This window comes from Aotus nancymaae, unplaced genomic scaffold (genome assembly GCF_030222135.1).
Source record: "Aotus nancymaae isolate 86718 unplaced genomic scaffold, 86718_ANA_hifiasm-v0.15.2.pri h1tg000260l, whole genome shotgun sequence".
Lineage (NCBI taxonomy): Eukaryota > Metazoa > Chordata > Mammalia > Primates > Aotidae > Aotus > Aotus nancymaae.
The window spans coordinates 475,154-490,962 of NW_026988675.1; the positions used below are offsets into that span (position 1 = coordinate 475,154).

General features: G+C 51.5%; 1 protein-coding gene and 1 long non-coding RNA gene across 2 annotated transcripts; one reads left to right on the forward strand and one right to left on the reverse strand.

Moving 5' to 3' along the window:
• Positions 1-684: 684 nt before the first annotated feature.
• LOC135273086 (germinal-center associated nuclear protein-like) lies at positions 685-5,286 on the forward strand. The gene is made up of 4 exons (XM_064372008.1): positions 685-763; positions 2,292-3,601; positions 4,154-4,377; positions 5,269-5,286. Exons 2-4 carry the CDS (start codon positions 2,383-2,385, stop codon positions 5,284-5,286), a joined length of 1,461 nt encoding a protein of 486 aa, XP_064228078.1. The 5' UTR covers positions 685-763; positions 2,292-2,382.
• Positions 5,287-6,665: 1,379 nt separating this feature from the next.
• LOC135273094 (uncharacterized) lies at positions 6,666-8,486 on the reverse strand. Its single transcript, XR_010340955.1, has 3 exons — positions 8,468-8,486; positions 7,893-8,095; positions 6,666-6,800 (listed from the first exon to the last, which is right to left on the reverse strand). It is a non-coding gene; the product is annotated as an uncharacterized LOC135273094 (long non-coding RNA).
• Positions 8,487-15,809: the final 7,323 nt, after the last annotated feature.

Here is a 15,809-nt window from a genome sequence, read left to right on the forward strand (position 1 = left end):
GGGGCAGATGCCGAGGGGCCTAGGCCTTGGTAGGTGCCGGAGTCCAGGGCCTCTGAACAGGGGTAGGTGCCGGGGTTTAGGTCTCTGTACAGGGGCAGGTGCTGGTGGCCTGGGTCTGTGGACAGGGGAAGGTGCCGGGGGGGGGCTGGGTGTCTGGACAGTGGTAGGTGTCGGAGGGGCTGGGTGTCTGGATAGTGGTAGGTGCCGGGGGGCCTGGGTCTCTGGACAGGGGTAGGTGCCGCGGGGGGCCTGGGTCTCTGCACAGGGGTATATGCCGGGGTCCTGGGTCTCTGCACAGGGGTAGGTGCCGGGGGGCCCGGGTCTCTACCCGGGGCGGGGGCGCCGTTCCCCGAGACGGGGCGGCTGGGCGGTGCGCGCGAGCGCGGCGAGGTGGGGAGGGACAGGGCGGGAGACAGGTGAGCGTGTGGGGCGGACCCACGCGGATGACTGCGACGCTCCCGTTTGGGAGAGTAGGAACCCGCCCGCACGTACCGGGCTCGAGACCCGGCAAAGGGCGCGAGGCGAGGCGGACCCGCCCCACCGGAAACTCCGCCACCTGGCAGGGTGCCGAGGGCGGAACCCGATCGCGGCGGAACCCGGTAGTACTGCGCGAGCCGGAAATCGGTCCGCCGCGTTTTCGGTCCGCCGCGTTTTCCGTCCGCGGTGCGCAGTGGCAGTGTCGCGGCCGCCGGCTGGGCTTGCGCCTCTCGTCCTTTCGGGGGGTCCGGGAGCTGCGCGGGCCTCGGGGTCCAGCGGCGAGACGGTGATCGAGGGTGTTGGGCCGGCCCAGGGCCCTCCCCGTCATCTCTAAGGGAGCGCTCCGTCGTCGGTGGCCTCGGCGAGCCCGGCGCAGGACCGCGGCCTCCGCCTTTCGGTCTGCGCTGGGCGGAATCTTAGGCTTCCGGGCACGCCGTCCCCGCCGGGGTCCGCAGCTCCGTGGCGGCGCCTCACCCTTCGGCCGGCTGCGGGGTCGCCGGGGCGGTAAAGGAGTGCGCGAGGACGCGCTTGGCGCGCAGCCGCCCCGAGGGAAGCCGGTTGGGAGGAGGCCCCGAAACGCTAACGTTCTGGCTGCGTTACGGTCCGGTTCTCCGGCTGTAGAGAGTGCAGGCGGTCGGGAGAAATCCATCTCTTAAGTCGTAAGGAGGAACAGCGTTCATTTTCTTACTGCCAGTGGAGGTTTTTCATGAATTTACCAACTCAGTCATTCGGCCATTTTTTTTTTTTTTTTTTTTTTTAATCTTAAGGGATCACGCTTTATTTTATTTTATTTTATTTTTTATTGCATTTTAGGTTTTGGGGTACATGTGAATAACATGGAAGGTTGTTGCACAGGTGCACACGTGGCAGTATGATTTGCTGCCTCCCTCCCCTTCACCTGTATCTGGCATTTCTCCCCATGCTATCCCTCCCCAACTCCCCACCCCCCCACTATCCCCCCTCCCCTCCAACAGACCCCCGTGTATAGTGCTCCCCTCCCTGTGTCCATGTGTTCTCCTTGTTCAACACCCGCCTATGAGTGAGAACATGTGGTGTTTGATTTTGTGTTCTTGTGTCAGTTTGCTGAGAATGATGGTTTCCAGGTTCATCCATGTCCCTACGAAGGATGTGAACTCCTCCTTTTTAATGGCTGCATAATATTCCATGGTGTATATGTGCCACATTTTTCCTGTCCAGTCTATCATCGATGGGCATTTGGGCTGGTTCCAGGTCTTTGCTATTGTAAACTGTGCTGCAATGAACATTCGTGTGCATGTGTCCTTATAGTAGAACGATTTATAATCCTTTGGATATATGCCCAGTAATGCGATTGCTGGGTCAAATGGAATTTCTATTTCTAGGTCCTTGAGGAATCGCCACACTGTTTTCCACAGTGGTTGAACTAATTTACACTCCCACCAACAGTGTAAAAGTGTTCCTATTTCTCCACATCCTCTCCAGCATCTGTTTTCTCCAGATTTTTTAATGATCGCCATTCTAACTGGCGTGAGATGGTATCTCAATGTAGTTTTGATTTGCATTTCTCTGATGACCAGTGATGATGAGCATTTTTTCATATGTTTGTTGGCCTCATGTATGTCTTCTTTAGGATCACGCTTTAAACCTCTGTAACAAAGTAATTATTTGTACCGGTCTCTACGCCATTCTCTAACAAAAGAACCCGTTGGCTCTCAGAAAATAATAGTCCTTTGTCTGCCTTTGGAATAGTTATCCTTATATGACTGTGTTCAAAAATTCCTTTCTTAATTTTGTAGCAGAACGTAGCTGTGATGATCTGAATTTTTGTCTTTCAGCTTGTTATGAAGACGAAGGGGAGGCTGTTTCAGAACGCCAATTAGTTTTGTACACGTAATACTTATTACCTTCTAATAATTGGATCAGAAGATGAACCCAACTAATCCTTTCAGTGGGCAGCAGCCTAGTGCTTTTTCGGCGTCTTCTGGTAGTTGCGTAACAACATTCCCATCCAAGGCGCCGTTTCGATTTGGTCAGCCTCTTTTTGGACAAAACAGTACCTTATGTGGGAAGAGCTCAGGATTTTCCCAGGTATCCAGCTTTCCAGCATCTTCTGGAGTGAGTCACTCCTCTTCAGCGCAAACATTAGGGTTCACCCAAACCTCAACTGTTGGACTCTTTTCTGGACTTGACCACACATCCACCTTTGTAGCTACCTCTGGGCCTTCAAGTTCATCTGTGCTGGGAAACCCAGGATTTAGTTTTAAATCACCCACCGGTGTTGGGGCTTTCCCAAGCACTTCTACTTTTGGACAAGAAACTGGAGAAATAGTGAGTTCTGGTTTTGGGAAAACGGAATTCGGTTTTAAACCTCTGGAAAACGCAATGTTCAAACCAATACTGGGGGCTGCTGCTGAGCCAGAGAAAACCCAGAGCCAAATTGCTTCCGGGTTTTTCACATTTTCCCACCCAATTAGTGCCCCTGGAGGCCTGACCCCTTTCTCTTTTCCTCAAGTAACAAGTAGTTCAGCTACCAATTCAAATTTTACCTTTTCAAAACCAGTTAGTAGCAATAATTCATTATCTGCTTTTACCCCTGCTTTGTCAAACCAAAATGTAGAGGAAGAGAAGAGAGGACCTAAGTCAGTGTTTGGAAGTTCTAATAATAGCTTCAGTAGCTTCCCTGTGTCGTCATCTGCAGTTTTGGGTGAACCCTTCCAGGTCAGCAAAGCAGGTGTCAGGCAGGGGTGTGAAGAAGCTGTTTCCCAGGTGGAACCACCTCCCAGCCTAATGAAAGGCCTGAAAAGGAAGAAGGACCAGGATCGCTCCCCAAGGAGACATGGCCATGAGACAGCAGAAGATTCTGATCCTCTGTCCAGGGGGGATCATCCTCCAGATAAACGACCTGTCCGCCTGAATAGACCCCGGGGAGGTACTTTGTTTGGTCGGACAATACAGGATGTTTTCAAAAGCAATGAAGAAGTAGGTCGCCTGGGCAACAAGGAGTCCAAAAAGGAAATTGGCTTTGTTGAGTCTGCAGAAAGTGACCACGTGGCTACCCAAGGAGGGAGCCAGTCTCTACTGGCACCTTCCCGGATTGCAGGTTTGAATAAAGAGGAAGAAACTGAAAGTAGAGAAAAAAAAGGAGGTGAGTTCTGAAAATGTGGAACATAGTGTAAATCCTGCTGGCAGTTTCCCAGTAAGTTTCTCTGGGTGTTAGCTTGATTTTTCAGATAAATCTCCTCTAAACATTAGGGATTCTAGGCTGGGCGCGGTGGCTTATGCTTATAATCTCAGCACCTTGGGAGGCTGAGGTGGGTGGATCACAAGGTCAAGAGTTCGAGACCAGCCCGGCCAACATGGTGAAACCCCTCTTCTACTAAAAATACCAAAATTAGCCGGATGTGGTGGCGGGCCCCTGTAATCCCAGCTACTCTGGAGGCTGAGGCAGGGAGAATCACTTGAACCCAGGAGGCAAAGGTTGCAGTGAGCCAAGATCGCACCACTGCACTCCAGCTTGGTCAACAGGGCGAGACTTTGTCTCAAAAAAAACAAAACAAAAAAACACATTAGGGATTCTACATGTCATATGGAGCAGGTCTTACACCTGTGAACATCTTTGCTTTTACACAGGTGGTGCCTCCTGTTGTTAGAAAGTGTTATATCTGATGGTTTAAGTGTCTGTTCTCTGAACCCCTAGATTCTTTAAGAGGAACTCCTGTGCGTCAGAGTAAAAGAAGCGAGAGCACAGATAGTCTTGGGGGCTTGGCTCCCTCTGAAGTCACAGCGATCCAGTGCAAGAACGTCCCTGACTACCTGAACGACAGGACCGTCCTGGAGAACCATTTTGGCAAAATTGCTAAAGTGCAGCGCATCTTTACCAGGCGCAGCAAAAAGCTCGCAGTGGTGCATTTCTTTGATCATGTGAGTATTTCTGTATCGCCATTTGTTACCCTAGATTTGAGCCACGTCACTGTAAAACTTGTTTTTCTTTTTGGGGGGGCCATCATGGTCTATCAGTTATTTGTTTAATATAGGGAAATTACTCAAATATCTTATTTTTTTTTTTTTTGAGACGGAGTTTCCCTATTGCCTAGGCTGGAGTGTAATGGTACAATCTTGGCTCACTGAAACCACTGCCTCCCGGGTTCAAGAAATTCTCCTGCCTCAGCCTCCCGAGCAGCTGTGATTACAGGCATGCACCACCATGTCCTGCTAGTTTTGTATTTTTTTTTTTTAGTAGAAATGGGGTTTCTCCGTGTTGGTCAGGCTAGTCTCAGACTCTGACCTTAGGTGATCTGCCCACCTTGGCCTCCCAAAGTGCTGGGATTACGGGTGTGAGCCACCACACCCAGCCTCAAATACCTTATTCTTTTTTTGACATGGGGTCTTGCACTGTTGCCCAGGCTGGAGTGCAGTGGCAAGATCTTGGCTCACTGCACCCTCCACCTCCCAGGTTCAAGTGATTTGCCTTTCTCAGCCTCCTGAGTAGCTGGGATTACAGGCACCTGCCACCATGCCTGGCTAATTTATTTGTAGTAGAGACAGTGTTTCACTATATTGATTAGGCTAGTCTTGAACACCTGACCTTGAGATCCACTCACCTCAACCTCCCAAAGTGCTGAGGTTACAGGCGTGAGTCACCGTGTCTAGCCCCTCATTTGTTTTTAAAGTCATTTTTTGCCTGTTGCAATGTGCTCATTTTCCCAGCTGAACATTAAATAGTTGATGACCTAATATGTAAATACACTGCCTTTATAAGCAATTCATTGGTACGGACAAAGCTGAACACCCTCATCTCTCCTGTTACCCAAGAGCAGTCCAGTTACCTAGTGTGGTGTGTGTTTTTCTAGACGTTTTTATGAGTATCTACAAGGAGACTAAGAGGTGGTTGGTTTTGTGTGTTTTCTGTGATAAATGGCATCTTGTGTGTTATTCTGCAGCTCCCTTTTACGCTTCATTGTGACTTGGAAAACTTGGTTTCTGTGTATGTAATTAGCTGGTGAAAATCATCTCACTAAATGCCAGAGGCCAAGTTTGTGAGTTCTGTGAGGCAAAGTTGTTAATTCGAAAAAAAGAGCGGAGCAAATAGATGCTTGTGAGACAGATAAGGGAGACGACTGCGGCCACAGCCGAAGGCTCTGCAGGCAGCAGGTGGGGGATGGGGGTATCACTAGTGTACGGAGGACAGGCGCCCCTGGTGCCTTACACGTCTGTAATCCTAGCTACTCAGGAAGCTGAGGCAGGAGACTCGATAGAACCCAGGAGGCGGAGGTTGCAGTGAGCCGAGATCGAGCCACTGCATTCCAGCCTGAGCAACAAGGAGAGACTCCATCTCAAAAAAGAAAAAAAAAAGATGACAATACTACCCAAAACAATCTACAGATTCAATGCAATCTCTATCAAAATCCCAACAGCACTTTTTGCAGAAATAGAAAAACTCATCCTAAAATTCAGATATCTCAGGAGACCCCAAATAACAAAACCATCTTGAATGAGAAGAATAGATGGAGGGGAAATTTTTTTTTTTTTTGAGACAAAGTCTCGCTCTGTTGCCCAAGCTTGAGTGCAATGGTGCGATCTCGGCTCATGGCAACTTCCGCCTCCTGGGTTCAAGCGATTCTCCTGCTTCAGCCTCCCAAGAAGCTGGGATTACAGGGACCTGCCATCACATCCGGCTACTTTTTTTATTTTTAGTAGAGACAGGGTTTCACCAGGTTGGTCAGGCTGGCTCAAACTCCTGACCTTGTGATCCTCCCACCTTGGCCTCCCAAAGTACTGGGATTACAGGTGAGAGCCACCACACCCGGTTTTTTTTTTTTTTTTGAGACAGAGTCTTGCTCTGTCACCCAGACTGGAGTGCAGTGACACTATCTTGGCTCACTGCAACCCTCGGCCTCCTGAGTTCAAGCGATTCTCCTGCCTCAGCCTCCCAAGTAGCTGGGAGTACAGGTGCCCACCACCACGCCTGGCTAATTTTCGTATTTTTAGTAGAGATGGGGGTTTCACCATATTGGCCAGGCTGGTCTTGAACTCCTGACCTCAGGTGATCCACCTGCCTCGGCCTCCCAAAGCACTAGGAATACAGGCATGAGCCACCGGAAAATCTCCATGACACTGTATTTGGCAATGACTTATTGCATCGTGACTCCAAAACACAGGCAACTTTAGTAGAGGAAACTTCTAGAGGACTGGGCGCAGCTCCCCACCACGAGTAGCAGGAGGGGAGCACCAGATGCCACTCACCCCAGAGCAGCAGCCGCGTAGGCAGCGCCTGCAGAGCCGACTTCCTCACAGTCCCCCTGCAGAGCCTCCTGGATGAGCTCATCCAGCACCTGCTCCAGGTCCTGTGGAGAGACCAGCATGGGGTTGAAGGGAACGTCCCACCCAGGGCAGAAATCCTGGGTAACGTTGTCACTGACAGTCTGCAGGTATCTGGTGACAAAAGCACATGACCCCTGACACAGGGTCAGCTAGGCTGCTGCAGGAAAAGTGTCCCCTGGCAAACGGAAAGCGAATGGCCACAGAGCACCCTGGCCCAGACATCTCCAATCTACATCGAGCAGCCTCCGCTTCTGTGGCCACTCTTATGCTCCCACTCAGGACTCCACGATCCCAAGAGGGGCTGGCGCCCAGTGCCTGCCCCTAAGCAGCCAGAGTGGCACAAGCCAGTTCCACAACCATAGAGTTAACAGGCTCTACTCCACAGTAAGGCACTGGTCAGGGGCCATGCCCACCCTGCAGCCACACACATCAAGGGGCACACTCACCCCAGGCCAGGCCCATCAGGGTGCACAGTCACACAGGCCACACACACCAACAAAAACACATCCACCCCAAGGCCACGCCTATCAGACGACACAGCCACCCCAAGCCATGCCCACAGGGGACACACCCACCCAGGCCACACCCATCAGTAGGGACACCCACTCCCAAGTAACACCCGAAGTGGACAAGATCACACCTAACAGTGGGGACACACAACCCCCAGACATGACCACCAGGAAGACACACCCACTCTCAGGCCAGGCATATCGGGGCAGCACCTACCAGGAAGATACATCCACTCCAGGCCACACCCATCGGGGGGACACCCACCCTCAGCCATGTCCATGAGGGACACACCCACCCCCCGCCGGGGGCACACCCACACCTAGGCCATGCCCATGAAGGCATACAATGCTGCCCATGATCCTGTCAGGAATAGACAGGTGCTGAGTTCAGACACACAGGGGCTCAGGCCAGTGCTGAGTGGAAGCTCCCAAGATGAAGATGGGACTCCAGGCTGGGCCTGGATGGCGGGCCCCAGACCTGCCACCCGAGGCTGGCTGACTCTAGCAAGACCCCTCCCTGGACTCTCTGGAGACCAGGCACCACAGCCCACCCCCCAGAGTGGAGACCAAGGACACTAGTGCACAATGACCTAGAAGAGTCCCTACCTCATCAGAGTACACGGGCATGGGCTCTGGAGGCGGCAGCTCAGGCTGCACAGGGGGCTGGAAGAGGCCTGGCGCCGCGGACATGTTCAGTGCCAGGATGGGAGGCAGAGGCACTGGCGAGGGCGCAGGGGCAGGGAGAGGCTGCGGGAGACCGGGCAGGGGCGCATCTGGCTCTGCGCCACACTCCTCTCCTCTCCCTCCACCTGGAAGGAAACACGCAGGAGGAAACGGCGCTGCAGACACAGGGCGCCTGGCACCACGGAGACCAAGGTCTGTGCAGGGACAGCCCCAGGCCACCCACAGTGACCCTGAGAACTGGCCTGCCCTCCTGAAGAGCAGCCACATGGGACACACACCACAGGGGACACGTCCACCTTCAGGTGAAAGACAAGCCCCAGGAGGTGAGGGAGCCCGGAGCCAGGCTTCACGGCCCCTCGGTGCACTCCCAGTGAGCTCTGAGCATGAGGGAGCACCACAGCCCTGGGCCCAAGACAAGACAGATGCTCAGGCTCCTGGGAGGCGTCCTGGCAGGAAAAAGCAGCTAGTCCCCTCACTACGACTGCGGCTTCACTCACCTGCTGTGTCCGAGCCGGGTTTCTGGGTGCCGACGGGCAGCTCTGTGGCCAGGCTCTCCCCAACGTACTTGTTCTGGGAGTTGAAGCTGCACACAGGGGTGTGACGAGGGACGGGGGGCAATGGCCCTCCATTGACAATTTCCCCAATGGACACCGTCAGCTTCCTGCTAATAAACACCGACTTCCTGGTCTTGGATAATCCCTCTGGTTCCAGGAAAGCAGACCGGTTCAGCTCCACACAGCTACCCAGACCACAAGAAGACACCAGAGGGCCGTCACCAGGGAAGAAGGCAGCTTTGCCCTCAGTGCCCCGCCGAGTGCTGCAAGCTGTCAGGCGTGCCACAGCCATGTGTAAAGGACAGAAAGCAGAGGCCCAGGTCCCATGGCCACCCGTCCTGGAGCCTCTGTGGTCCCCGGAACCACTGGGCCCAGCGAGTTAACAGACACACGCTGACTCACTCCTGCCTCCTGGCTGGCTCACCCAAAGCCGCCTGTTTTGTGAGGGCAGACCGGGAAGGAGGAGGCAGGCCGGGGGCAGGTGAGGAGGTGCAGGAGGCAGGGTGGGGACCCAGCAGTGGGTGTGGAGGGTAAGCTGCCGGTGTCTGACAGTGGGTCTCTGAGTCTCATCCTGGTCTTAAAAGACACTCTGCTCAGTAGCAGAGAAGACTCTGGCCTGGCCTGCAGTGCCTCCATCCCAGCTGTCAGAGGTTGCCTGCCGCCAGCTGGCAAAGGCACTCAAGGCAAACAAGAAGCCCTAACTTTTATCTTTAGGTTCGCTGACAACTCATGAAAAGGACTGATTTTCGAGTCAACAAAGAACTTGGTCTGAGCCCTCAATGGGCTGACAGCCAGGGTGCTGGGAACACCCCCAGCTATTCTGAGCCTCGTGTGTTCACCTGTACGGGAGAGGAACACACCTTCTCCAAGCGGGGCAGGCAGGCAGCCCCCCACGGCCCTGTATCAGAATTCGAAAGGAAACAGGAGAGAGGGGCCCGCAGTTCCACGCTCAGCTCTCACCCGTCAGAAATGGTGAGGCCGTGGCAGGTGAGGAAGTCAGTCGCCTCTTCGCAGCCTTGGAACAGCAGCATGCGCACCACGCCATCCAGGGGAAAGATGGCAGATCGCTGTGTGCTCACCGTGTACGCGAAGTTGAGCGCCCGGATGGCATCCTTGCGGATCTGAAAGAAGCAGCCAATCACTGCGGTCTCAGAGAAAGGCCCAATCAGACAAATGCAGTCAGCCTGTGACCACAGGAACGGCCAGCGTGGGGACACGGGCTCCTCCTGGGGCTCAGCCCACCAGAAGGCGCTCTGGCAACATAGAATGACCCAAGCTTAGAGATCGCAGGTGGGCTGCTCAGTGGCGATGCTCAGGAATGCATGCCAAGTAAACACTCTCACAGAGAAGGATAGGCTGGGAAGTTTTTATTTATAAGAAAAATCAGGAAACAAACTGTCCACCAACAAGGCCAGGTGAATTCAGCTATGCAGCATCCACCGACATGAAGGTGCTGCAGAGGACCCCGGAGACTATGGAATGCCAGGAAGAAATGAATCATGGCATTATAACAAAAGCCTTAAAAAAAAAAGAGGCCAGGTGTGGTGGCTCACGCCTATAATCCCAGCACTTTGGGAGGCCAAGGTAGGAGGATCGCTTGAGCCCAGGACTTCAAGACCAGCCTGGGCAACATAGCTACATCCTATTCTCCACAAAAAATAATTTTTTTTAATTAGTGGGGTATGGTGGCATGCACCTGTGGTCCCAGTAACTAAGGAGGCTGACATGGGAGGATGGCTTGAGTCCAAGAGGTTGAGGCTGCAGTAAGCCCTGATCACACCACTGCACTCCAGCCTAAGTGACAGAGTGAGAACTAGTCTCCAAAAAAGACAACGGGGCTGCGTGCCGAGGCTCACACCTGTAATCCCAGCACTTTGGGAGACCAGGCGTACCACATGAGGTCAGGAGCTCAACACAAGCCTGGCCAACATGGTGAAACCTGGTCTCTACTCCAACAACAGAAAAATCAGCTGGGTGTGGTGGTGGGAGCCTATATTCCCAGCTACTGGGGAGGCTGAGGCAGGAGAACCACTTCAACCCAGGAGGTGGAGGCTGCAGTGAGCCGAGATGGCGCCACTGCACTACAGCCTGGGTGACAGAGTGAGACTCCATCTCAAAAAAATAAATAAAAATTTAAAACGACAAAGGAAAAACATAAAAATGCTAACAAAAATTACGCTTGGGTGCTGGGGCTTTGGTGACTAAGCTGTTCGTCCTCTTCCAATGTTCTTTAATTCAAGCAATACAGCGTTTGGCCTGTGCCTGGTACTGTCCTTAATGCTGAGAATACAACGGTGAACAATACAAAATCCCTGTCCCCACGTAGCGGACACGCTAGGGAAGAGAACAATGCCACGGAAAACGAGCACAGACAATACACAAAACGGCAATTCAGCGCGGCAAACGGACGGGGAGAAGAGGGAGCGCTGGCAGAGGCCGACTGAGGGCAGCAGCCAGGCCCCGTCTTGCCTCGGGGAGGTGCTGAGTTCAGACACACAGGGGCTCAGGCTGGAGCTGACAGCACCATGCGACTTTGTGAGCGGGAACAGCAGTGGGAACAGCAAGCACAAAGCCTCTGAGCAGGGATGCACGGGGCTGTGGGGACAGGCGGGTGCCTCTGTACACCACTGCTGGTGAAAACGGTTTTTCCAAAGAAAAACACTTGAATCATCTCTTTTGTTTAAAGTTATTAAAAATGGCCAGACACAGTGGTTCACACATGCAATCCCAGCACTCTGGGAGGCCAAGGCGGGCAGATTACTGAGGTCAGGAGTTCAAGATCAGCCTGGCCAACATGGCAAAACCCCGTCTCTATTAAAAATACAAAAATTAGCTTGGCATGGTGGCACACGCCTGTAATCCCAGCTACTTGGGAGACAGGCTGAGGCAGGAGAATCGCTTGAACCTAGGAGGCAGAGGTTGCAGCGAGCCAAGACTGTGCCAGTGCACTGCAGCCTGGGCAACAGAGTGAGACTCTGTCTCAAAATAAATAAATAAATAAAGTTATTAAAATTGGTCAACATTCTACTAACCATCATCATATATACAGTATTAACTTTAAGTTTCATTTTATCTTTTTTTTGAGAGAGGGTCTCTGTTGCCCAGTAGATCTTGGCTCACCGCAGCCTCAACCTCCCAGGCTCAAGCAATCTTCCCACCTCGGCCTCCTGAGTAACTGGGAATACAGGAGTGTACCACCACACCTGCCCAGCTGTTTTTTTTATTTTTAGTAGAGACGGGGTCTCCCTATGTTGGTCCAGAATTCCTGAGCTCGAGCAATTCTCCCACCTCAGTCTCCCAAGGTGCTGGGATGACAGGTGTGAGCCAAAGCACCCAGCCAGTATTAACTACAAGTGGCAAGTTAAGGAAAAGCTTTTCATTTGCTCCAGAACTTCGGTTGTCTGGCAACCTGCAGACCTGACAACAAGGAGCAAACCTGCAAAAGACTCTCTGACTGCGACATGACTCTGTGTTTAGTCAATTTACAGGAGGCCCTGATGTGTGACCAAAGAAATTATCTGGAGCCAGAGACGGATGGACCTAGGCAGGTCCTGAGGTCTCCCAGGCATCACCGTCCCCACACAGTGGCCACTGCAGGCTTGTGGAAGGGATCTAGGCCACCTCCTTGAACCCACTGCCAGAGTGGGCAGCACAGTGTGCGCGAGGTGAGGCAGTGGGTTCAAGGTGACCCTCTGTAAGGCAGGCGGCGGTCCTGGTCATGTCTACCTGAACTGATACATGGAGGGCCCAGAACGGCAGGTGCCACAAGGGCTGCTCTGTCCTCATCCCCAAGTCCCATGGAACTGAAACGAAAGGACCAAGTGGAAACCCCGAAGACATTGAGTTTCCTCTGTGCAAACCTCAGGAGAGGGACCAGCCTTCCCACTGCTCTGCAGCCCCAGCACACGGCAAAGCACAGACACTGAGGCACCAACTAAAATAAACTTAGCACCATCGGCCTTACTCCAGAAACTTAGATTTAAAACATGAAGAACTTCAAAGTCAGGGATTTTGTGCGTAGATATGACGTTTCTGCTTTTTAGTTAGTTTTCATGGATGATGATAGTGCTGAATTCAAATTGTGTTCTAAAGAGACTTTTTTTTTTTTTTTTTAGACAGTCTGGCTCTGTCACCCAAGTTAGAATGCAGTGATGCGATCTTGGCTCAGTGCAACCTCCGCCTCCCGGGTTCAAGCGATTCTCCTGCCTCAGCCTCCCGAGTAGCTGGGACTATGGGCACCTGCCACCACACTCAGCTGATTTTTGTATTTTTAGTAGAGACAGGGTTTCACCATATTGGCCAGGATGGTCTTGAATTCCTGACCTTGTGATCTGCCTGCCTTGACCTCCCGAAGTGCTGGGATTATACAGGCATGAGCCACCAAGCCAGGCTGTAAAGAGATTTTTCTTATCTGAACCATAAAACAGTATTTTCCATTGCACAGCCTTTCCGGATGGTGTCCAATGGTGCTAACGCTATTAAACAGGGCAACACTAGAAACTCCTCCGTGGGGCTGCCCCAAGGACGACACAGCCTCAGCCTGAGACCTGCTTGGAAAAGCTTGGAAGAGAAAAGTGTTCGAATAGCACAGGAACAACCTGCTTTCTACCAACTCAGCAAGCACAGCTCATTTACTCACCTGATTAAAGTAACAGTGTAAAAGACAAGCATTCAGGTAAGAAGCTGACTGGACCAGTTTGAAAAATCTCACAAAATTATTACTGTTCAACGCAGCAAAAGCCTGAACAGCAAATTTCACCTCGGAGGAGTTTCTAACAGCAGGATGGAACTGTTGTACTTCTCTGTCAATTAAAGGAGAGAAAAGGGGTTGGAATGTTGTTTTTCATAAGACAAAATTTTCATAAAGATAGCTATAATAAATAACAGATTTCGTTGGCCAGATGCTGTGGCTCATGCCTGTAATCCCAAAACACTGGGAGGCCAAGATGGGAGGATCGTTTGAGCCCAGGAGGTTGAGGCTGCAGTGAGCTAAGATCACATCACTATACTCCATCCTGGGTGACAGAGCAAGATCCTGTCTCAAATAATAACGATATTAGATTTCAACCACACTGAGAAGGAGGGTCTTGCTGGTGAAACATGCCACTAAATTCATAGTTTACTAACTTCAAAGCTACCATGCTTGAGCTGGTTTGATAGACAAAGGTCCCTTTCAAAAATATAATGAACAGAATAAACAAATTCAAGAAGCAGTTTAGCCATCAGTTACCAAAAAGTTACTTTAAAGTAATGCCGACTGCCAGCTGTGCTGGACGGTAAAGTCTAAGAAAACAGAAAACTTAACTCTTTGTTCAGAAATGAATTGATTTTGACTGAATTATTCATGATGGGAAACAAATGCTTATCACAAATAAAAAGACAATACAGCCATTCTCCATAACCAGTTTATCTACATGGCTTAATTTTACTTTTCGTTTTTTTTTTTGGAAACAGAGTCTTGCTCTATCACCCAGGCTGCAGTGCAGTGGCACAATCACGGCTCACTACAGCCTCAACCTCCTGGCCTTAAGCGATCCTCTGATCTCAGCCTCCCAAAGTACTATGAGGCCATGGGCCACCACACCTGGTTTTTTTTTTTTTTTTTTTAAGAGATAGGGTCTTGCTTTGTCACCCACACTGGAGTGCAGTGGCATGATCACAGCTCATTGTAGCCTTGACCTCCTGGGTTCAAGGGGTCCTCTCACCTCAGCCTCTCCAGTAGCTGGAACTACAGGGGTTTTGTAGAGTAGGGTCTCACTATGTTGCCCAGGCTATACCAGGCTTAATTTTAACATTTAAAATTGGCAGGGCGCGGTGGCACATGCCTGTAATCCTTACACTTTGGGAGGCTGAGGTGGATGGATCACCTGAGGTCAGGAGTTCCAGACCATCCTGGCCAACATGGCAAAACCCCATCTCTACTAAAAATACCAAAAAGTTAGCCAGGCATGGTGGTGTGCACCTGTAATCCCAGCTACTCAGAAGGCTGAGGCAGGAGAATCACTTGAACCTGGGAGGCAGAGGTTGCAGTGAGCCGAAATCCAGCCTGGGTAACAGCGCAGGACTCGGTGTCAAAAATAAAATAAAAATTTAAAATCATTCACACATCTAGATATTCTTCCACACAGTTCTTGAAGAAAATACAAAGCTAAAAAAATGAGTTTCAGCATCAATAGGGGAATTTTAGAACTGAAGGGGACACTGCCCACCATGAAGTCCAGCTCAACAACACCACTGCTGGACACGGTGGCTCATGGCTGTCATCCTAGCACTTTGGGAGACTGAGCGGGCAGATCACAAGATCAGGAGTTCAAGACCAGCCTGGCCAACATGGTGAAACCCCGTCTCTACTACAAAATACAAAAATTAGCTGGGCATGGTGACTCGTGCCTGTAATCCCAGCTACTCGGAAGGCTGAGGCAGGAGAATTGCTTGAACCGGGACCCGGGAGGTGGAGGTTGCAGTGAGCCAAGATCGCACCACTGCACTCTAGCCTGGGCTACAGAACGAGACTCCATCTCAAAAAAAATAAAAATAAATAAAACCACCACCACAAGCAGGGGCCAGAGAGCTTGCCAGACCTCTCAATGTCAGATCAGACCAGGGTTTTAAATTCATTCATTCTTACTACCCCATTCTTAGCATTTTTGTTGCACACAATTTTTTTCCTCTCATTTGGATCTTTGACAAAACTATCTGGAAAAAGGGAGCTGCTAACAACCCTGCAGGGCAGCTAGAACTCCCTCTCCTGGTTCACTCACCTGTCTCACTAGGATTCCTTCCTCATGTCTCTCACTGCTGAGGAGAAACAGTTCTCGGAAGCGAGTGTGTGGGGCCTACATCAGATGTGCTGGTCAGGTGCACAACCCCATCACTCTTCCCCCAGCTCAGCTCCGCAGACTGCACAGCGAGACCGAGACTCCTATCCTCCCAACACCTGCTACCAGAGAGAACGCAGCACTATCGCTACTGCCAATCCTGAAAGCTCTCCTCCTGCTTAACGCCTGCCTTTGCAGACAAATTCGGATGTGGAAATTCACCTTAGAATGTCTCCCTTGTTGAGACTGAGCAGAACATTGTAGCCCTGGAACTCCGCTTCGCTGGCACAGAAGACACCCTTGTTTCTCAGGTCCTGGTACATTTCCTTCAGGCTCTGCAGGCACTTGGTCAGGTTCTCATTATTGATCTTGGCATCAAAGGAAGACATGGGCTCCTCACACATGAAGTGGGCACAGTGGATGTGAAATCGGGTGCACTTCTCAATCAGGGACACCGTCAGCGGGTC

Coding starts and splice junctions, on each gene's coding strand:
- LOC135273086 (XM_064372008.1), top strand. CDS start 2,383: ATGAACCCAACTAATCCTTTCAGTGGGCAGCAGCCTAGTGCTTTTTCG. Junction 3,602..4,153: donor AAGTAGAGAAAAAAAAGGAG/GTGAGTTCTGAA, acceptor CTGAACCCCTAG/ATTCTTTAAGAGGAACTCCT.